At 42.7% G+C, this 22473-nt stretch overlaps 1 protein-coding gene across 3 annotated transcripts in view; it reads left to right on the plus strand.

Moving 5' to 3' along the window:
* The first annotated feature begins 5731 nt into the window (after window positions 1–5731).
* smg1 (SMG1 nonsense mediated mRNA decay associated PI3K related kinase) overlaps window positions 5732–22473 on the plus strand; it is a 34893-nt gene continuing 18151 nt past the window's right edge. The window contains exons 1-24 of one of the 3 annotated variants that reach the window (XM_060892510.1): window positions 5732–5997; window positions 8190–8347; window positions 9336–9488; window positions 10466–10602; window positions 10688–10746; window positions 11657–11870; window positions 13324–13449; window positions 13526–13598; window positions 13707–13804; window positions 14610–14783; window positions 15603–15824; window positions 15958–16059; window positions 16157–16426; window positions 16630–16760; window positions 16961–17122; window positions 17406–17524; window positions 18653–18740; window positions 18845–18946; window positions 19096–19239; window positions 19606–19805; window positions 20891–21087; window positions 21461–21622; window positions 21703–21857; window positions 21950–22095. In XM_060892510.1, coding sequence (XP_060748493.1) covers window positions 5921–5997; window positions 8190–8347; window positions 9336–9488; window positions 10466–10602; window positions 10688–10746; window positions 11657–11870; window positions 13324–13449; window positions 13526–13598; window positions 13707–13804; window positions 14610–14783; window positions 15603–15824; window positions 15958–16059; window positions 16157–16426; window positions 16630–16760; window positions 16961–17122; window positions 17406–17524; window positions 18653–18740; window positions 18845–18946; window positions 19096–19239; window positions 19606–19805; window positions 20891–21087; window positions 21461–21622; window positions 21703–21857; window positions 21950–22095 — 3469 coding nt within the window. In that variant the 5' untranslated portion in view covers window positions 5732–5920. The remainder of the gene's footprint in view (window positions 5998–8189; window positions 8348–9335; window positions 9489–10465; window positions 10603–10687; window positions 10747–11656; window positions 11871–13323; window positions 13450–13525; window positions 13599–13706; window positions 13805–14609; window positions 14784–15602; window positions 15825–15957; window positions 16060–16156; window positions 16427–16629; window positions 16761–16960; window positions 17123–17405; window positions 17525–18652; window positions 18741–18844; window positions 18947–19095; window positions 19240–19605; window positions 19806–20890; window positions 21088–21460; window positions 21623–21702; window positions 21858–21949; window positions 22096–22473) is intronic. The other 2 variants (XM_060892511.1, XM_060892513.1) reach the window with 2 other exon arrangements.

A 22473-nucleotide genomic window follows, 5' to 3' on the forward strand; every position in this document is an offset into this window, starting at 1 on the left:
AACTGGTTATGTATCAGGCATTAACAGGGCGCCCCCCTGTGGTGTGAAACGAAAAGAATTATGGTTGTGTATAGAATTTATGAACAACTCAATTACGGAAGTGACGTCAGATCATTAAAAAGAAGCTGAGATTCAAATCTACCTACAGGAAAAGGATTAGAGGACAAACAGACTCAACTTTAAAGAGATTTTATTTGATTTTGTACATTTGTCCAGTCGCTTGCTTCTGGTTGCTGATGTAATTAAAAGTGAAATAGAAACTGTAAAAGTGAAATAGAAACTGTACCAGCTCCGATCGTCTTTCGTGCGATGAAGATCTCAGACCTGTGAGAATCCTGAGACATCTACAGATCTACCAGCTCCAGTTAGACTCTGCTATACTAAAGAGAAGACGTGAACTCCATGTGGTCTTTTGCATCAGTACAACATTTATCAGACTGTATAAATATAATCACACCCCCAGTGTCACCCAGATGAGGATGAGGTTCCCCTTTGAGTCTGGTTCCTCTCAAGGTTCCTTCCTTTACCATCTAAGGGAGCTTTTCGTCCCCACAGTCACCTGAGTCACCTCAGACTTGTTCATTGGGGATAAATACATACACATTTAATTATATCTAATATTAATCTTGTATTTTGTATTATATTAATCTTTATATTAATCTTTATATTAATCTTTATAATAACCTTTTGTTCTATGTTTATGTTCTGTAAAGCTGCTTTGAGACGACGTCAGTTGTAAAAAGCGCTAAACAAATAAACTTGAATTGAATTGAAATAAAAGCTAGTTCATGTCTAGAGTGTTTCTATTACTTTGTTATTAGTTTATTCTTTAATGAACCTTTCTGTCATTCGCTCCTGACTGCTGTGAGGACGGAGGGTTCTGTCATTAACCCGAGCAGACGTGTTATTTTACTCTAGAGTTTATTTGTTGTTGTTTATGAGCGACTGTGACACGCTGATCTTCACTTATAAGAAATCCTTCAGATTACCGTCGATCTCACGGCTCCTGGATGTGATCGCAGGGCAGATTGGTTGATTGGGGGAGATTGGGAAGTCGTGGCCTAATGGTTAGAGAGTCTGACTCCTAACCCTAAGGTTGTGGGTTCGAGTCTCGGGCCGGCAATACCACGACTGAGGTGCCCTTGAGCAAGGCACCGAACCCCCCCAACTGCTCCCCGGGCGCCGCAGCATAAATGTCTGTCCACTGCTCCGGGTGTGTGTTCACGGTGTGTGTGTGTGTTCACTGCTGTGTGTGTGTGTGTGCACTTTGGATGGGTTAAATGCAGAGAACAAATTCTGAGTATGGGTCACCGTACTTAGCCGTACGTCACGTCACTTTGATTTTATTGATTTCAGTCGAGAGAAAATTCAGATATTTTATTTAAATTAGTGCATGAGTGAGTCTGACACCAGACACGTCCTTTCGTCAAAAAAGAAAAGTGGACAGCTATAAATGACCCTGGCTGAAGATCATGTCAAGACAGTGATGTGGTGAAGATGTCTGTAAGATGTCTGTAAACATTTAGTGAAGGAGTCTCCAGTGTTAGAGCTTTGTAACAGTCAGAGGTAAAGCTTCCGTCATCTGGTGAGTGAACTGCTATTTATAGCGGCTAGAAGTGATCATGAGGATGTTTCACAGCATTAAAGGAAACTATAAACAGATAAAAAGTAGATGTCGTTGATTAATGAAGTGTTGGAGGCTGTTGTAGTATAAGAGGAACAGAACATTCAGGACATGCTGCTGTACTGTAACTCTGCTCCTTCACTCCATCATGTGGTGGATTCATTGTCTCTAGCAGCACCACACAGTGTTTATCTCCTCACTTAAGCATAAAGATCACACACAGAATCTAATCTGTAAATTCAGACAGCTGAGTCAGATTTAGCAATATGCTGTTTTCCACCAGGAAGCTCATTCATCTTCATCATCTTCACTGCTCTTCATAGTGTGCACTGTTAACGGAGAGGTGCGGTTGCCTAGCAACGTGATGTGGAAGTCAGACAAAGAGCAGCATAAAACATGCTGAGATCAATGTTCAGGATGGATTCCGTTTATCCGTGAAGAGACGGGAGAGACCCGGACCACAGGAAATGAGTGGATCTTCTCCTGAAGTGGAGCTTGAGGTTTAGAGCACGCTACCATCTGGTGGCAACAGGTTCACTGTGAAGCAGCTCCATGGTGTCGAGGCTGGGAAAATTAAAGTCAGTGTAAATATGTTAAAGTGTGTAGATATGTCAATATAACCATTAAAGCTACTTTAATTTAAAACAAGGGCCCAAATTAAATCACCATCATTTACATCTAATATTCATGTGTGTGATTAAATATAATGAAGTTTTTGGCATGTACGAAACTGTTTTATCTTTGAGCAGCTCCTTCAGTGACAGACTGTTACATCCTAAGTCATACTGAAGGTCTTTTGTATTGTTTGCTTCTTTTCTTTTGTACTTATACATTGTACTGTAGATATTTGTATTATGTTTACTTTATATTTGCACATTTTTTCTTTGCTGCTGTAACACAGACATTTTCCCACTGGGGGACGAATAAAGGTTTATCTTATCTTATGTAAGTGTGCCAATACTTTCCAGAGCTGAGCGATAGATTATACACCAACACTTTGACTGCAATGATATAAATCGTCATCTTTAAAACATAACTGTGGTTTATCACACCTGAGTTTAATTTCTCTAGCCACACCCACACCTGATCACTGTCACACTGTTCACTATCACAAACTCACTTAAATAAGACCTGAGTGACAAAGTGACGTAGACCAAAAGATCCTCAAAAGCTACACATCATGCCGAGATACAAAGACATTCAGGACCAAATGAGAAAGAAAGTATTTGAGATCTATCAGTCTGGAAAAGGTTATAAAGCCCTTTATAAAGCTTTGGGACTCCAGTGAACCACAGTGAGAGACATTATACACAAATGGTGAAAACATGGAACAGTGGTGAACCTTCCCAGGAGTCGCCGGCCGACCAAAATTACCCCAAGAGCTCAGAGACGACTCATCCAAGATGTCACCAAAGACCCCACAACAACATCCACAGAACTGCAGGTCTCACCTTCCTCAGTTAAGGTCAGTGTTCATGACGCCACCATAAGAAGGAGACTGTATATAAATGGCTCTGCATGGCAGAGATACAACACTAAAACTGCTGCTGAACAAAAAGAACATAAAGTCTCATCTCAGATTTGCCAGAAGACATCTTGATGATCTTGAAGACTTTTGGGGAAAATACTCTGTGGACTGACGAGACAAAAGGTGAACATTATGGAAGGTTTGTGTCCCGTTACATCTGGTGTAAAAGTAACACTGCATGTCAGAAACAGAACATCACACCAACAGTAAAACATGGTGGTGGTGGTGGTGTGATGGTCTGGGGCTGTTTTACTGCTTCAGGACCTGGAAGACTTGCTGTGATAAACAGAACCATGAATTCTGCTGTCTACAAAAAATCCTGAAGGACAAAGTGCGGCCTTCTGTTTGTGACCTCAAGCTGAAGTGAACTTGGGTTCTGTAGCAGGACAACGATCCATAACACACCAGCAAGTCCACCTCTGAATGGCTGAAGATAAACTAAATGAAGACTTTGGAGTCAAAGTCCTGACCTGAATCCTAATGAGATGCTGTGGCAGGACCTTAAAAAGGTGGTTCATGCTCGAAAACCCATCAATGTGGCTGAATTACAACAATTCTGTAAAGACGACTGGACCAAAATTCCCCCACAGACTCAGCTGTAACAGACTCACTGTAAGTCATCACTAACACTTGAATGCAGTTCTTGCTGCTAAGGGAGGACCAACCAGTTATTAGGTTTAGGGGCAAATACTTTCACACAGGGCCGTGTGGGTTTGGGTTTAGTTTTCCCCCTTAATAATAAAAACATTCATTTAAAACCTGCATGTTGTGTTTACGTGTGTTACCTTTGACTAATATTTACATTTGTTTGATCTGAAACATTAAAGTGTGACAAATGAGGAAGGGTGCCAACACTTTTTCATGTGTGTGTCCTTAAAAACCACAACAAATTGCTTGTCTACGCACACGTGGCAAATAAAGATGATTCTGATTGATTTTAAAATGCTTGGTGTTTCCCTTATTCTGTTTTATTTCTCTCTTCTTGTTCTTCTTCCTCAGGGATGTTGTGCAAGAACATCAGAAACTCTCATCTCCAGCCCTGAAGAACCTATAAATGTGGTCACCAAAAATATATCAGAGACGTGAATAAAAAATCAAACGACGGAAAGAATTGATGCTTTGGTGTTTATACACAGAAACATCACACATCTAAAATATCAATGTTATTTTTTTTTATTATTGTTGATGAAGTTAAAGGTGGGGTCTCCGTTGTTTGAGAAATGCTTCAGAAAACTGAGTCGGGACGACAAACAAAACAAAAATCAAAACAAGCGTGTAGCCAATGAGCAGAAAGGGGCGTGTCTTGTCAATATGGGCGGAGAGAGTGTTCAGTGCGCATGTGTGACATTAGCAGAAAGCGGTTTTAACATTGACATGGAGGATAAAAACAAAGAAAGAAAGAGAAGAAAGACTTACGATAAGGTAAGAAGTAGGACGTGTTAATATAGGATCAGCTTTCCAGCGCTGGAGAGAACTGAAGGAGCAGGAAGTTGGTCACATATTCACAGATTGGAGTTTCCTGAGTCAATAACTCCTGAGCTAAACACTGTTACTACACAAATAACACCTCTTTTCTATCGTAGTAATGTAGAGACGCAGCTACAACCGTGTTTTGTGTAGTAACAGTGTTTAGCTCAGGAGTTATTGACTCAGGAAACTCCAATCTGTGAATATGTGACCAACTTTACTTAAGACGCCGAGGCGCTTTTTTCCTTCTCGATAGGTGAGTAACGTTGGTTTTGTTTTGTTACACAGAACTAATATTCAATTCAATTCAATTTTATTTGTTTAGCACTTTTTACAATGGACGTTGTCTCAAAGCAGCTTTACAGTACATAAACATAGAGCAGAAGGTAAACATAAGGAAAAGTATAAGGATTTAATATAATAAAAAATTCAAGATATATAGTTCACAGTATGTATGTCATGACGCGGAACAGAAGTGGACCCAAATGCAGGATAGCTAAAACAAAAGGGATTTATTAACACAAACACAAAACAGGAACACGGACTCGAGACAGGACTAAACAAAACTAAGACCACAGTAGATGCCGCGCTGCACGAGGCAACGTGGCACAGTTAAATACAAAAGACAATGATGACACAATAAGGATCAGGTGTGATGACAGGGAGGAGCAGACAAAGGCAGGGCAGACACGTGACGAGAAACGTAAACAAACGCACGTGGCCAGAGTTCAGGCAGAGTCCTTACAATGTATGTATGTATATGTATTTATCCCCAATGAGCAAGTCTATATATAAAAATATATGCCTTTGTCCTTTACATGATTATGCTTTGTGTGTCATTTTTGCTTGTTTGTTTATCTGCAATCGTATTGTTCTTCTTCCCTTCAGCTATGATAAAGACATCTTTCTCTCGATCAGTTACGTATGTATGTGTGGGCGGAGCTATCAATACAGGGGTGGGACCCATTTGGGTTAGGGGCGTGTTTGTTTTGGTGATTTCAAATGTCAACATTGGCTTTCAAACAACGGAGACCCCTCCTTTAATGCGGAGAGACGCACAGACGCTCTCTGACCGCTAGGTGTCACTGCTGCGGCGCGGTGTAGCGCTCACACATGACCGCAGAAATAGAGGGGAGGGTCAGGCCGCATTGCTCGCACTTTTCAAACACGGTCTGTTTCTCGGTGGTTTGCGCGGCGTTTTAACAGTTTATGAGCCTGAATAGATTAAACACGCGACGTTCGGCCAGGTTCTGTGGACGTTTCCCCGTGGTGAAGCGGGTCATGCAGTCCTGGCGAAGGTAATGAGCCGCAAAGCCCTCGGGTCTCGGCTTAGCAGCGCCCATAAACTGCACCGGAACTGGAATGACTGGCAGCCCAGGTTGGTGTCGCTCCGTGACGGGATCTTTGTACGAAAGCGCGGGGATTCAGTCAGGCCTACTTTTGTAAATTAAAATGAGCAGCGTGAACTGAATCTACTGCGTTACTTTTAATTGAGTTTATTTAACATTATATAACTGCATTGTCATTCGTGTGAAAGGATCGATTATCACTTTAGTAGCCATTTAGGTATGTGTGTAAACATCGTGTGCTAGCGAGCGGCGCGCTTAGCATGTTAGCATGTTAGCTAGCATTGAGCTTAGCACAAGTCAACATTTCGTTTAACATCTCGTTTAAAAGACTACACGGGACAGTTAGTCGTTAAATAACAATTATAAGTGACATAATTGTGTATTATACAATGTGGATGTACAATAAGCCGTTATTATTATTAATATTATCAGAAGAACCGTTTCCGCGCTTGTGAGTAAACCTTATTTGTGGGCCGAGTTCCAAACAGATAAACACTTCACACGGACAAGTGCACTTCATCGGGGAATAACAAGTGCCACGTGCACTTCATCTAGTGCACTAGGTTGTACAGTCGCGGTGTTTGAGACGCAGCCGCGTTAATAAATATATTTACGAGTTAAATTTATTCCGACCTGTAATATGTAATGATGAGTTTAACTGGAGCCTAAAAAGATTGTAGTTTATTATAAATACAATAAAACCGCAGTGAGCGGACGTCTCTATGCCTTTTATTTCAGTTTCACTAAATATATTTTATACATGTGAAACTTTCGTTATGCTTTTCTTTTTGTTTATTACAAAACCAACTTCGTTTGTTATTTAGCGGGCTGAGGTAAAGCGAGCTGAGGTAAAGCGAGCTGAGGTAAAAGCGGGATGAGGTAAAGCTAGCCGAGGAAAAGGCTAGCTGAGGTAAACGCTAGCTAATGCTAACGCGTCACAGGATGCCGCGTATCGACTGCTCAGATTAGCTTGTTAGCCAGGTGAAGCTAGCATTGGTCACCTGCTCAGACTTTATTAATTCTTCTTTTAAGTTTGTCCAAGTTTAGGTTTGAAGCTGGTGAGAGATTTGGTTTGTTTTTTTTATTTATTTATTTATAATCGAGAGAAACACTTGGGTAGTTAAATTGTTGCTCGGTGGTTGTGTAGCTTGTGCACACTTGTGTAGCTTTAGCTTGCTATCATGCCGATGTTTTAACTACTAATAATAATACTAATAATTAACTGTATACGTTTTCCCGAGAACTTCATTACGTTAACGTCGTGTTTGTTAAGCTGAAGCTAATTATACACACGCAGACACTTAGCATGCTAGCTCGCTAATGTAAATGGTTCGTTTGTTTATAATTTGTATTATTAGCTGTGACGTAATATTTCCTATTAATACGGTTAAAGTCGTAAAGATAAACAGCGAGTGTTTTAAAGTCATATAACGCCTTTAAAAACGTCACGTTTCCCGTCGTTTGTTTCTGGAGCTAAAGTTTGCTAGCGTCCAGGACTCTAAGTGTGCTAACTGTTTATAATGGTCAGTGAGGAGGAGGAGGATGAAGGTGAGGAGGAAGGGGAGGAGGAGGATGAAGGTGAGGAGGAGGAGGATGAAGGTGAGGAGGAGGAGGATGAAGGTGAGGAGGAGGATGGAGGAGGAGGATGAAGGTGAGGAGGAGGAGGATGAAGGGGAGGAGGGTGAAGGTGAGGAGGAGGAGAAGGATGAAGGTGAGGATGAAGGGGAGGAGGAGGGTGTGTGTGTAACAGCAGGTGACGTTTTATTCAGGACTTGCTTTAGTTTCACTTTAGCAGCAGAAAGTGAGTGTAGTCCAAACGTGCAAAAGTTTTCACCCCTTTCTGTTGCTTGTTATTTCTGATTCGTGTACATTCTTTTCGTCCTTCTCTCTCTCTTTTTTTCACTTTTCCATTTACTTCTTTTTGATATTCTATACGTTTCTTGTCCTTTTGTTTTGTCTATTTTATTCTGTCTATTTTTCTTTCTGTCTTTTCACTACACTGCGATGTTAGTTAGTGCCGTAGACCATAATAAAGTGCTGACACCGGAGACTCCTCCTGTCAATATTATAAAAGCACCTGTTGCCTCCAAGTGATCTCCTCACACTGCCGTACACGGCCGTGTGAACGAACAGCCGCTACGTGTGATTTACTGTCAGGGTTTTACTCTGGTGTGTGTGTGAAGGTGCTCCCTGACCTTGTCTGTGCTCTTGTTTGTTTCAGAAGCGAAAGTACGTCAGCCAGCCAGGAAGGTGTGAAGTGCAGCGTCTCTAGAGAGCTCGGTTCAGTAGCTGTTTACGAGTCTGCACCCTCCGAGCAGCCGGGAACCCCACCGCTGCACCATGATGCCTACACCACTCATGGCTCGTTGGAAGAAGGAGGTCTGTGTGACGCTCTTAGAAGAACCGATCGGGGCTCGCAGATTTGGGGATTTTATGGTTTTAAAATAAATCTAAAATACATTAAGTCCTCCTTTGTTGCCCTCCAAACAGTGTCAGTAAGATTCTCATTAAGTTCATTAGTACATAAGCAGATAAGTCTGAATAAGTAAATACTCTCCTCCGTAACTACGTCGATTCATAAATAACAATAAATAAATGAGCCAGTAATTCAACAAATGTTAAATAATTCTGATTATTTAATCAAATTTATCATATTGTTATTTTTCTATTTATCGAAGGATGTAATGTTTTAAATTCCACCAATACATCCTGTAAAAAATAATGGTCAATGTTTCTAGAAATATTTTAATGATTTATAAAAAAAAAAGTTTATGAACTTTGAAATATTTAAACTATTTAGACCATTATATTTATTCATCTATAGATTTCTGTCTAAGTTTAAGGGTTTAGCGTTTCACCACTTATTTTGATGCTATTAAATATTTTTAAGGCTTTACATGGATTTCCTGTACCTATGAATATTAAAGAAGTTTTATGCAAATTAGAAATAGTACTTTAATAATAATCTAATTTAATATTTTTAATGTGAGCTTGTCGTGAGGTTCTGTAGAGTTTAAGTCGCGCGAGGAGATGAGCGTGAAAAACGCGTGTTACTGACGTCCAGCAGACGAAGCGTTAGCAGGTCTGATTTGAAGATGGCTTATTACACTGTCTGTTTCCTGATGTACAGCAAGACCTTGTCGAGTGTCCAGTGAACTTACAACTGCCCCCAGCTACCCCCATCCCCTCAACATGACCGTGAAACCTGTGAGATCAGATCCCCGAAAGAAAACGAAACTGAAACGATCAGTGACTTTAGAAAGCACTGAAATGGCTTTTGTGTGTGTGTTATAGGCTTTGAGTATCTCTTTCTCATGTTTTATTTATTTTATTTATTTATTTTATTTTTACCCCCCCTAATCTCCAGGTGTGTATGACACTGATGGAGGCCACAGTGAAAATACATTTGGTTGGAAGTCGCTGGGGCAAGAGTTGAGGATCAATGATGTGACGTCGGATTTACCCAGTTTTCAGCATGGACACCGTGCTTTAGCTGCTAAGGACATGAGGAAATCACAGGGTTTGTATGCACACACACACACACACACGTCCTACAGGACAATAGAAACTTCCCATAAACAAGACTATAAATAGTCTTGTTTAGCACAATCTGCACAATCTGCGTGCCAAGTTAAGTGCAGGGTAATATTTCACAGGAAGGAGCTAAATAGCTCAAATTGTTGTATATCTCTCCCGCACGGTGGCTTAGTGGTTAGCACGTTCGCCTCACACCTCCAGGGTTCGATTCCCGCCTCCACCTTGTGTGTGTGGAGTTTGCATGTTCTCCCCGTGCCTCGGGGGTTTCCTCCGGGTACTCCGGTTTCCTCCCCCGGTCCAAAGACATGCATGGTAGGTTGATTGGCATCTCTGGAAAATTGTCCGTAGTGTGTGATTGTGTGAGTGAATGAGTGTGTGTGTGTGTGTGCCCTGCGATGGGTTGGCACTCCGTCCAGGGTGTATCCTGCCTTGATGCCCGATGACGCCTGAGATAGGCACAGGCTCCCCGTGACCCGAGGTAGTTCGGATAAGCGGTAGAAAATGAGTGAATGAAAATGTTGTATATCTAGAAATGATGCATTAATAGATGTCGTATGTGGCACTAGTTTTATTTGCAGTATAAAAAGTTTACAAAAACAATCATTTTTTTATTTTAAGGAACTTAAATCTGCTCAAATTCACAAAGCTCTGCCCCAGGACACACGGTGGCTATAAGTTTGGATGTCAGTTACAGCGTATCTAAGGACACGGCGTGTTAATCCCTTCATCCTGTCAGTATTTAATCACGATCTGTGTATCTGCTATGTTTTTTTTGTACAAGTAAGGAATAAAAAGAAAAAAGGAATTACGTTGATTTTTAATGTAATTAAAATCGATCCGACGTGAAAACGTTGAGTTTATCTTAATCGTACACACTCCTAACGATCTGGTCAAGTTTATTAGTGTTACAGAAGAGAAAAGACTAAACGAAGGCACGACTTTTTCTGCTCCTCACCGCAGACCGACCGCAGGCTCATTCTGATGAGTCTCGGCTCGCCAATCTACTGCGGAGGGTGTCGCGGGAGGACGACCGGGACCGCAGGCTGGCTACCTTGAAACAAATGAGGGAACTTATCGTGCACTCGGAAAACAAGGTGGTAAGTTTTGGCCGTCCCTACGGCGATTACGGTGTTTATTACAGAGCCTTTTGTAGTATTTGATGTCTGATCATGTTTGTTCCAGGTCCTGGTTAAACAGTTGGATACCATCTTGAGCACTCTGAATGACATTCTGAATGAAAGGTACGATTGTGCTTCACGAATACTGAACAGATTTGTGTTTAATATGAAAAAAAAAAACATGTACATAGTGGTGCAAGTTTTATGGTGTTTTATAAAGACCTCCACTGTTAAATTACTACATAATGACAGGAATAGATAAGCATTGATTTTTCTCTGTTCAAGGAAAAATACAAGTGTGTCGTCCCTTTTCATCTCACAGGATTAAAACAGAGCTGAGGGTGCCAATACTTTAATAATCTTGCCCCGTACATGTCGTAAAATTTTTGTAAATATTTAAGATTCTATTGGATTATTTTGTTGATTCAGAAACTGTTGAAGCTTTATTTACTTCTGTCTGTCATGTCAGACTTTAATATAAAAAAAAAGTTGGTAAATAAATGTGAAAAAATTGGAGCCTTAAATGTCAGTTACAACGTGCAGGTTCATGAATATTCAAATTTATTCAAACATTTATTCATTCAAACTGCAGGTTCATGAATATTCAAATTTATTCAAACATTGCCCTCAATTGTCTGCCAGGTTCTTAGCACAGATCCTATTATAGCAAACTTTATTCGCACGTCAGATTGTCATTGTAAACGGTATCTAATTGTGTTAAGAATTAATTGTTTGGGTGATAAGATGCAGGTTTTTGTTTTTGTTTTTTTGTTTTTAGGCTTCCCTTTAATAAAGACTGACGCTTTAAAATGTTAACATTCTGTACTTTTACAGGTTTAGTAAAAAATGTGAACGAAGTATTCATGTGCTTTTGTATTTTCTATATAAATCAATCATTTACAAAAAGAATGTGTATATATTATATCTTAATATTTCGGATCTTGTCCTGATTCATCACCGTATTGATGAGACCTTGTTGTCTCTCAGCTCTCAGCATGTTCACTAACTGAGTATTTTCACCGTGTCCTTGCAGCAGTAAACTCCTCCACGAGCTACGACAGGAAGCGGCCTGCTGCTTGGGTTTGCTCTGCGCCGGCCTCAGCTACGAGGCCGAAAAAGTCTTCAAGTGGATGTTTGTGAAGTTCAGCAGCTGCAGTAAGGACGAAGTGAAGCTGCTCTACCTGGTGGCCATGTACAAAGCTCTGGAGACGGCAGGGGAGAAGAAAGCGTTCTCACCTGTCATGCAGGTACAGTGCAAGTGATCGGTCTGTTTGATCACCATAACAAACTCCCATGAACAGTGTGTACTTTAACAATGATCAGATAAAAGCAGTCTGCACAGTAGCAGGCTGGTGAGAGCAACCATTAGAGTGATTGAAGCCAGCACATAGTTCCTGACTGACACACAGTTAATTAATAAATAAAGCATTCATGAGAACAGACACTTTTTTTTTTTTCCTCCTTCATCTTCATTACAGCTCTTTTAAAGCTTCTATAATTAAAGGTGGGGTCTCTGTTGTTTGAAAGCCAATGTTGACATATAAAATCACCAAAACAAACACGCCCCTAACCCAAATGGGTCCCACCCCTGTATCGATAGCTCCGCCCACACATACATACGTAACCCAGGCAACTAACGGAAAGAAACGTGTCTATCATAGCTGAAGGGAAGAACAATACGGTTGTAGATAAACAAACAAGCAAAAATGACACACAAACATAATCATGTAAAGGACAAAGACATATATTAGTTCTGTGTAACAAAACAAAACCAACGTTACTCACCTATCGAGAAGGAAAAAAGCGCCTCGGCGTCTTAAGTAAAGTTGGTCACATATTCACAGATTGGAGTTTCCCGAGTCAATAACTCCTGAGCTAAACACTGTTACTACACAAAACACGGTTGTAGCTGCGTCTCTACATTACTACGATAGAAAAGAGGTGTTATTTGTGTAGTAACAGTGTTTAGCTCAGGAGTTATTGACTCAGGAAACTCCAATCTGTGAATATGTGACCAACTTCCTGCTCCTTCAGTTCTCTCCAGCGCTGGAAAGCTGATCCTATATTAACACGTCCTACTTCTTACCTTATCGTAAGTCTTTCTTCTCTTTCTTTCTTTGTTTTTATCCTCCATGTCAATGTTAAAACCGCTTTCTGCTGATGTCACACATGAACACTGAACACTCTCTCCGCCCATATTGACAAGCCCCGCCCCTTTCTGCTCATTGGCTACACGTTTGTTTTGATTTTTGTTTAGTTTGTCGTCCCGACTCAGTTTACTGAAGCATTTCTCAAACAACGGAGACCCCACCTTTAACTTCGTTTTCTATTAAAAATGAATATTATACAGAAACATTGTAGTTTTCACGAAGTGCCGCTGTTGAACCCAGCAAAAAAAAAAAATAAATACAAAAACCCCAGCTGTTTGTCAGAAGAAGTTTCCATGAGCACTGATCTCACTCTGAACAATAGACACGGATTTGGTGTGTGTGCGCTCTTTATTAGTGTCGCCGGTAAAACGTCATGCTCATCAGGATACACGAGTTGTAGCGTAGCTAGAAAAGTTAACAGTACTACGACGATCTATACTGCAAGTTAAAATAAATACGAACTTGTCTAATTTGAGAACACGACTCTTCTTGGTGTCCTTCTGCTGTGACACACATTTTTTCCCTCTTCCCCATTTTTATTTCTGTTTAGTTGGTGATGAGCAGCCTTCAGTCCATCCTGGAGAACCTGGACACCCCGGAGCTGCTGTGTCAGAGTGTGAAGTGCATTCTGCTGGTGGCTCGCTGCTACCCGCACATCTTTAGTACCAACTTCAGGGTAAGCGGCGCTCGTTTACGTACCTCTGTCTCACAGCTCAGAGATCGTGTAACTCATTATTGACTCTGCTCCTCAGGACACAGTGGACATCCTGGTGGGGTGGCACATCGATCACACGCAGAAACCGTCCCTCACTCTGCAGGTGTCTGGTAAGGGGGGTGTGTGTGTGTGTGTGTGTGAGAGAGAGAGAGAGAGAGGTGTCTATAATTTATTTTATTTATCAAGCTCGTAAACTGTGTGTGTGTGTGTGTTGACAGGCTGGTTACAGAGTCTGGAGCAGTTTTGGGTGGCTGATTTGGCCTTTTCTACTACACTGTTGGGGCAGTTTCTGGAAGACATGGAAGCGTATGCAGAGGTACAGGGTCTCAATAACAGTTGTTCCAGACAGCTGTAAGGATTTTCTGTATTATTCTGTACAACTTCAGATTTTTTTTTTCTATGGCAGTACAACAGACTCTAGCAGTCAATAAACTGATCGTTTTCTGCGTACGTGTTCAACACGGCTGTGATCTCGGGTTCTTAGTTCTATACAAATCAGGTCTGATCCTGAAGATAAGCAACTACGTTTTACGTTTACGGCATTTAGCAGACACCTTATCCTGAGTCACTTACAACTGTGCAATTGAGGGTTAAGGGCCTTGCTCAGGGGCCCAGCAGCGGCAGCTTGGTCCTGAGGTACGAACCCATGACCTTCCGATCAGTAGTCCTAACACCTTGACCACTGAGCTACCACATCCTAAATAATCCACACGTTTATCTCAAGCTGGTTTACTTTAGTTCCAGCAAACATGGAAGAAAATCCTGTAACTGGTTTCATATATGAATTATCTATAAACGGTTGTAAAGACATTGTAAGGACAAATACAGCCTCACTGGGGTCTCTAGTGAGAAAGCATCACTAGTTTAACCTGCTCGTGGTGTTAATCCAGGCCGAGTTGATGCTAGTAGGAAGCTGTAGGAATTTAATGTAAAGCACACGACTGCTCTCTACGCTGATTAGTGATGTCATTTGTTTAGATTTTAACTCTCATTTGTCACGCCTACGAGAGGACGCCGTATCAGCGGTCATCACATACACGAGACAAATGGCTTTTTTTTTTCTTGTTGGCATTGCTGTCGGTGTAGCTGCAGTCATGTCATGTTCTGACTTTTATTGTCAGGATCTAAGCCACGTGGTGTCAGGAGAGGCAGTAGATGAGGATGTTCCCCCTCCCGCTGTGTCTCTGCCCAAACTGGCAGCTCTGTTGAGGGTCTTCAGCACGGTGGTGCGCAGCATCGGGGAACGCTTCAACCCCATCCGGGGGCCGCCCATCACCGAGGCGTACGTCACTGACGTGAGTATCACGTACACGCAGTGTCCGGTGTTCCTTTATACGGTTTGATTAGAAGCCTGAAAGAAAACGTTACACACACTGATCCTACATCAGTCAGGGTTCCCACGCGTCCTGGAAAACCTGGAAATCCTGGAAAATTAATGACCAATGTTCCAGTCCTGGAAAACACATGGAAAATGAGAGAAAACATAAATTGTCCTGGAAAAAATCTTGTTGTCCTGGAAAATTATTATTTTTAAATGTTCTTGATCATTTAAAGAACAGTTTACAACTGATCGAAACAATTAACGTTAGTAACAAAACGCTCTGTTCAGGGACGCTGAGTTTTTTGTTATGCTGTTTAATCTCGCTGTGACGGATGACGCTGTCTTGTGTTGGCGGTTTCAGGTGCTAGGAATGGTTTAAGTGCTCAAATGTTTTCAGCAAATGGTGACGGGAAAGCAGGTTATATTAACCTTGTTAATCTGAATATCATGTGCAAGGAGAATGCACAGCAAACTAAAGCATGCATGACGGCATTGGTCTGAGAAAGGAAAGGGTATTAATATGTGCGGTCTTTTTATTTTATAAATGTTGAAATTTCATTCACATGACAAATTGTCTTTAAAAGTATAGTTAAGTAATAGCCATAAAGTGTACGTTGTTTTTAAGACTTCTGGAGAGAAGAACATATTACTTTAGGCCGTGAATCTGTGAGCCTTGTCTTTTTTTGCTAAATTTGAAATGTCCTGGAAAAGTCCTGGAAAATGATCTCTGAAAAAGAGTGGGAACCCTGATCAGTGTTTAAATACATCTTAAGAATTTATTTCTCTCTCTCAGGTGTTGAACCGTGTTTTAGCGTGCATCACTACGGCAAAGCAGGTTTTCTTCTCAGAGGCCGTGTTGACCGCGGGAAACGAGTGTGTGTGTGTTCTGATGACCAGCATGGATTCGAACAGCCAGCTAACCGGAGCGGTCATTTCCTACGGCCTGGACCAGCTGGAGAGCTGCCGGTTGTGTAGCGCTGAGTACGGCGTGGGAGTCCTGAACCTGCTCACCATGGCGAGTCTTCAAAACTCTCTATCGAATACTTCCTAACAGCGACCTGTTCGTTTAACTCGGTTCTACACATACACGTTAAAAAGCTGTTTTAATGTGAAGGAGAATGTGTATAAATGTCTGTCTGTGTGTGCAGATTGTTGAGCAGATAAACACCAAGCTGCCTGCTACGTTTGTAGAAAAGCTGCTGGCTCCACAGTCCCAGCTTCTGGAGCTGCGTTTCCACAGAGAGCGAGAGGTAGAACACATCATCTCTGTAATGACGCTGAGCTTTATTTGTGTTTCCCTTCGTTCTGAAATGTGGTTTGTTTTTTTTTGTTTTTTTTTGGTTGTAGGTGATGGTGGCAGCACACAGTGTATACCAGGCAGTGCTGAGCCTAAAGAACATCCCCATCCTGGAAGCAGCATATAAACTGGTGCTGGGGGAAATGGGCTGTGCCGTCAACAGCCTGCTGGCACTGTTAGGGCTTCCTGCAGCGTGTCCCAACATCCAACACGCCGTGTTCAGCAACCTGCAGCTCCGCCCTGACCGAGCGGAGTTCATCCTCATCTTCAACCTCAGCACACTCACCACCATCGGCAACACCAAGAACTCTCTGATCGGGGTGAGTCGGTACAGCGCTCGTACTTTACCAAAGTCAATCTGCCTTCTGATCCGTTTCACATGTCTGACAGGAGCACAGCTGCAAGTCACAGGGTTATTCATAATCAACACACTTTACTAAGCTGCTAACAGCTCATTCACAGGGACAGACCTGGATGATGATGATGATGATGATGATGATGATGGATGTGTGTTCTGTTACAGATGTGGGCTCTTTCTCCTACTGTGTTTGCACTCCTAAGCCAAAATCTGGTGCTGGTTCACAATGAGCTGGCTGTACACTACCCTTCTGTTCAGTACGCTGTTCTCTATACGCTCTACTCACACTGCACCAGGTACACACACACACACACACACACACACATGTACACCTCCATAAACATGTGTAATTATACCAGTTGTAACGGTTACATCTTACACAGTATGTAAACGTTCCCAAAAGGTGTTTGAGATTTTCCGTTTCTAACACGATGTGAATTTAATTGTTCGTTTGTTTTTATTCTAACGCCGTGTTTCTGCTCTCCTACTCACTCAGACACGACCACTTCATCTCCAGCAGCCTCAGCTCATCAAGCCCCTCGCTTTTCGATGGAGCGGTCATCAGCACGGTTACCACGGCAACCAAGAAGCATTTCAGCACACTTCTCAATCTGTTGGGGACACTGCTGTGTAAAGAGCACCTAAACTCTGAGCCCAGGTACCGTTCGCTCTCACTCGCTCTTTCTCTCTCTCTGGCATGCGAGCGCGCTCTCTCTCTCTCGCTCTCTCTCTCGCTCTCTCTCTCGCTCTCTCTCTCGCTCTCGCTCCCTCTCCCTCTCTCTCTCTCTCTCTTCCTCTCTCTCTCTCTCTCTCTCTCTCTCGCTCTCTCTCTCGCTCTCTCTCTCGCTCTCTCTCTCGCTCTCGCTCCCTCTCCCTCTCTCTCTCTCTCTCTTCCTCTCTCTCTCTCAGCTCTAAGAGCACGTGTTTCTTGTGGTTTTCAGGAAGCTCCTTCTCACCTGGTCACTGGAAGTCTGTCTGATGATGAAGAAATCGGAGACGTACTCCCCGCTTTTCTCTCTACCCTCCTTTCACCGATTCTGTAAAGGACTTCTTGCAAACGGTGAGAAACGATCTAGCAGTGTGATGTGCATTTATAATCATCCCCCTTTACTCTGATACCCCTAACTAACATCCAGTCAACCTGCCTTCAGAAGTCCCCTAATGAGTAAATAGTCACCTGTGTCATTTAATCTCAGTATAAATACAGCTGTTCTGTGAAGCCCTCAGAAGCGTGTTAGAGAACATTAGTGAACAAACAGCATCATGAAGACCAAAGAACACACCAGACAGGTCAGGGATAAAGTTGTGGAGAAGTTTAAAGCAGGGTTATGGTTATAAATTAATATCCAAAGCCTCGAACATCTCACGGAGCATGACGTACGATCCGTCATCCTGAAATGGTAAGAGTATGAGCTCGACTGCAAGCCTACCAAGACACGGACGTCCACCTAAACTGAGGCCGTGCGAGGAGAGCATTAATCAGAGAAGCAGCCAAGAGGCCCATGGTAACTCTGGAGGAGCTGCAGAGAGCCACAGCTCAGGTGGGAGAATCTGTCCACAGGACAACTATTAGTCGTGAACTCCACAGATCTGCTCTGTATGGAAGAGCGACGAGGAGAAAGCCGTTGGTGAGAGAGAGCCATAAGAAATCCCATGTGGGGGGGCAGCGAGCATGTGGAAGATGGTGCTCTAGTCAGATGAGACCAAAATTCGAAAGGTTATGTGGTGGAAACCTAACACTGCATATCACCCTGAACACACCGTGTTCACCGTGAAACATGGTGGTGGCAGCATGATGTTGTGGGGATGCTTTTCTTCAGCAGGGAAGCTGGTCAGAGTCGATGGGAAGATGGATGGAGACAAATACAGGACAATCTTAGATGAAAACCTGTTAGTCTGTAAAAGACTTGAGACTGGGGCGGAGCTTCACCTTCCAAAGACAATGACCCTAAACATACAGTCAGAGTTACAATGGAGTGGTTTAGATCAAAGCTTATTCATGTGTTAGAGCGACTCAGTCAAAGTCCAGACCTAAATCCAGTTGAGAATCTGTGGTGAGACAAATCGCTGTTCACAGACGATCTCTTTATGGGTCTGTGGTATTGTTTTACAGTATTTATTTGTACATATGGTATCTTTTAATTTGTATTTTTCCTTGGAAATAAATTTTTTTTTTTTTTTGCTGCAGCATTGAATGAAGACCCCACTGTGTGTCTCCAGACCTGCAGCAGTCTACAGGTTCTGTCCTCGTCCCTCCCCATGGAGCTCCTGCAGAGGTCAGAGCATGTACTTATACAGACAGTAAAGTGTGTAAGAGATCTGAAAACGTGTTGCATGTTCTGAGGGGTGTGTGTGTGTGTGTGTGTGTGTGTGTGTGTAGATGTGTGGACGTGTGCCGTGTGCAGCTGGTTCACTCCAGTGTTCGAGTCAGACAGGCCTTTGGAAAGCTGCTGAGATCCATCCCTCTGCACGTGGCACTGAGGTGAGTCGCGACCACCTTTTGTGTGTCTGACGTCTGATTCGGATGTAGTGACTCTTCAGCTTCAGTACATTTTAAACACCGGACCTGTGGAAGTCTCAGTCGGTCCTCAGATCTAACATCTGTTTCATTTCTGGTGGGTTTTTTTCCAGCAGTAATCGCAGCTCCTCGGAGATCCACGAGATTTCTCTTGCCATCCGAAGGCACATGAGTAAAGCACCGAGCAACACCTTCCACCCGCAGGACTTCTCCGACCTCATCAGCTTCATCCTCTATGGGACAGTCCACCGTGGGGGGTGAGCCGGATGCCATCACCTTCGTTATCCTCCGTTATCATAGAACCGCTGTTTTTAAAACTTCTTTCTGCTTTGTTATAGTTCATAGCTTGAGAAAAATGTAAAAATACAGGGTTGTGTTTTTGTTTGTTTGTTTGTTTTTTAAATAAAATCTGTTTTTCTTATAGTAAGTGGTGACCAAACCCAGCTGGTGTAAATCTGACCCAGTAACAATTAATTAATATTTATAAGTAACACTGAGGTTGGGGGAAAAATCTTTAATGAATAAAACATTGTACCTGTAGCTCTCGTCCCACCACACAGTGTGCTTTATTACTGAATATTAGTTTACCGTGTGTGTGTGTGTGTGTGTGTGTGTGTGTGTAGGAAGGAGCCATGGTTAGAGAGGTTGTATCACAGCTGTCAGCGGTCAGAGAAGCACGAGTTTGCGGTGGTGCCGCGCTCTCTGTTGAAGACCGAGGCGGTGCTGTGGCAGTGGGCCGTGTGGGAAGCGGCTCAATTCACCGTCCTCTCCAAACTGCGCACCCCGCTGGGACGAGCTCAGGACACGTTCCAAACCATCGAAGGTCAGCATGTACATTCCACACTGCCTGTTATTACTGCCGCCTTTATTTTTGCATACAGTTCGAAAGTTTGCCAAAAAGTCTTCGGAGTTTTGGATGAAGACTTCTCTTAATTTATTTTATTTTATTAGAAATATTGCTATGGTGATGGACAGGCTGATGTTTGTGGGTGACCTTGTGATCTGTAGTGAGAGTAGAGAGCAGGTGGAGGAACACCTGGAAAGGTGGAGGTCTGCTTTGGAAAGAAGAGGAATGTAAGAGAATCCATGTGGGTGAAGGAGAGGGAGGGGAGAAGAACAGTGAGGTTCTAGGAGGCTGACGTCAAGAAGGTGCAGGAGTTTAAGGATTTGAGGTCAACCGTGACGGGGAGTGTGGTGAAGAGGTGTGAGTACAGGTGGGTTGGAGTGGGTGGAGAAGAGGGTCAGGAGTGGTGTGTGTGTGTGTGTGTGTAGCTCTGCTGTATGGGTTAGAGACTGTAGCACTGAGGAAAAGACATGAGGCAGAGATGAGGATGTCGAGGTTCTCTTTAGGAGTGACGAGGATGGACAGGATTAGGAAGGAGCACATCAGAGGGACGGCTCAGGTTGTCTTTATGGACAAGGACAGAGAGACTAGATTGAGACGGTTTGGACATGTACAGAGGAGGGAGATGGTTATATTGGTAGAAGGATGTTGGAGATGGAGCTGCAGGTCAGAGGTCAAGAGGAAGGACAAAGAGGAGACGTATGGATGTGTTAAATGAGGACATGAAGGTAACTTGTGTGAGAGTCGAGGATGATGAGGATAGTCAGGTGGAGACGGATGATTCACTTTAGTGACCCCTAACGGGAAAAGACGAAAGTTGAAGAAATTTATTAGAGAAATAAACCATGACATTGCAAATCATAATAATAAATAAATCATTTTAATATTATTTTTGAGTAGTTGAGTAGTAATGTGTCCTCCTGCTCTCCCTGTTTGTCCTGTGAGTGGATTTTTGGGACTGTTGCTTTATTGTTTTTATTTGGATACTTCAGTATAATGCATATTTTATTTTTGTCTGGCTCATGAAGTTGCTGTGTTCTGGTCAATGTGTGTGTGTGTGTTAGGGATGATTCGCAGTCTGGCAGCTCACAGTCTGAACAGTGAGCAGGAGCTGAGTCAGTGGAGTGGAGGAGAGAGTGATGAAGGTCATCACACCAATCAGCTCCGCCTCGCTCTGCTGCTGCAGTTCCTCGAGAACCTCGAGAAGCTAATGTACAACGCTTATGAAGGCTGCGCCAATGCCCTCACTGCCCCACCCAAGGTAACTGTCACCTGTGTGTTTCATTATCACCAGTAAAATTTAGCCTAATGCTCTTACTGCAATTACTGTACATAATCCTTTACTGGTTAAAATGGGATGTTGTAGTGAGTATTTTCATACCTCGTGTGTGTTAGAACCACTTATTTGCCCAAGACTAATGAGCATTACATTTATTTGTAAATACATTCATGTATTTTTATTTATTTATTTATTTATTTTTATTATTATTTTTTATATATATATATATATATATATACACGTCAAAACAGATTTTTTCATTAATTGGTACTTTTTTTTTTTTTAGCATAAACACCCTACAAATAAAATGTCAGCTGTCGCTTATGTTATTTTTGGTATATTATTTTTTTTTCAGGGCATTCGAACCTTTTTCTACACCAACCGTCAGACATGTCAGGATTGGCTGACGAGGATCCGCCTGGCACTGATGAGGGTGGGGCTCATGTCCGGCCAGCCTGCAGTCACCATACGCCACGGCTTCGACCTGCTCACCGAGATCAAGAACAGCAGTGCGCAGGTTCGATAAGCACCCTTTTGTATTAACTAGCGCTGAAACATGGAACTAAAGTTGCGTCATGTTCTCCGCTGTTCCTGCAGGGCCCTGAGATGGAGGTTCCCATCACCATGCTCGTGGAGGCTCTGTGTGAGCTGCGCTGTCCTGAAGCCATCCAGGGCTTAGCAGCATGGAGTTCGGCCCACATGGGGAAGAGCGTGGCATGGGTGGGCTCTGTAGCTCTGCAGGCTGAGGGGAAGTGAGTTATTCTGTTCATTTAATAAAACTTAATGTTTGAACAGATGAATAAATGGTGGACGCTTTCTGTAACTCTATTCTGGTGTGTCTTAGGTTTGAGAAAGCTGCTCTGGAATATCAGGAGCAGCTTTGTGCCATCACTGGGGTCGACTGCTCCATCAAAGGCTTCGACAGATCCTTACTGAAGCTCCCTAACCAGCCCACAGGCAACAGCTCCAGTCCAAAACATACAGGAAATGGTGTGGAAATATTTTTTTTCTGTATCATTTATAATATTTGTACACATGTATTCAATGTAGAGATGATCTCAATTTTCCCAGTGAATAGAGCTTTTCTGTAGCCTGTAATCATCCACTCGACTCTTATCTAGGGCCGGGCGATAAAACGATAACGATATGTATCGCGATAGACACGTGATCGATGTCAATAAAAAATGTGTTCGATAAAACGTTCGATATTTTTTTTATTCTTCGTCGGAAGAAAACCGAGGTCGCGACTCGCTCTCTGGTAACCTAGCAACATAGGGAGTGACACGCTAACAGCCAATCATGTAACAGGAGCATGTTTGGTTGCACCATATCGTTGTCTGGTGCTGGATTCCGCTTCAGTAACCGGCG

The sequence above is a fragment of the Tachysurus vachellii genome, chromosome 18, assembly GCF_030014155.1.
Source record: "Tachysurus vachellii isolate PV-2020 chromosome 18, HZAU_Pvac_v1, whole genome shotgun sequence".
Taxonomy (NCBI): Eukaryota; Metazoa; Chordata; class Actinopteri; order Siluriformes; family Bagridae; genus Tachysurus; species Tachysurus vachellii.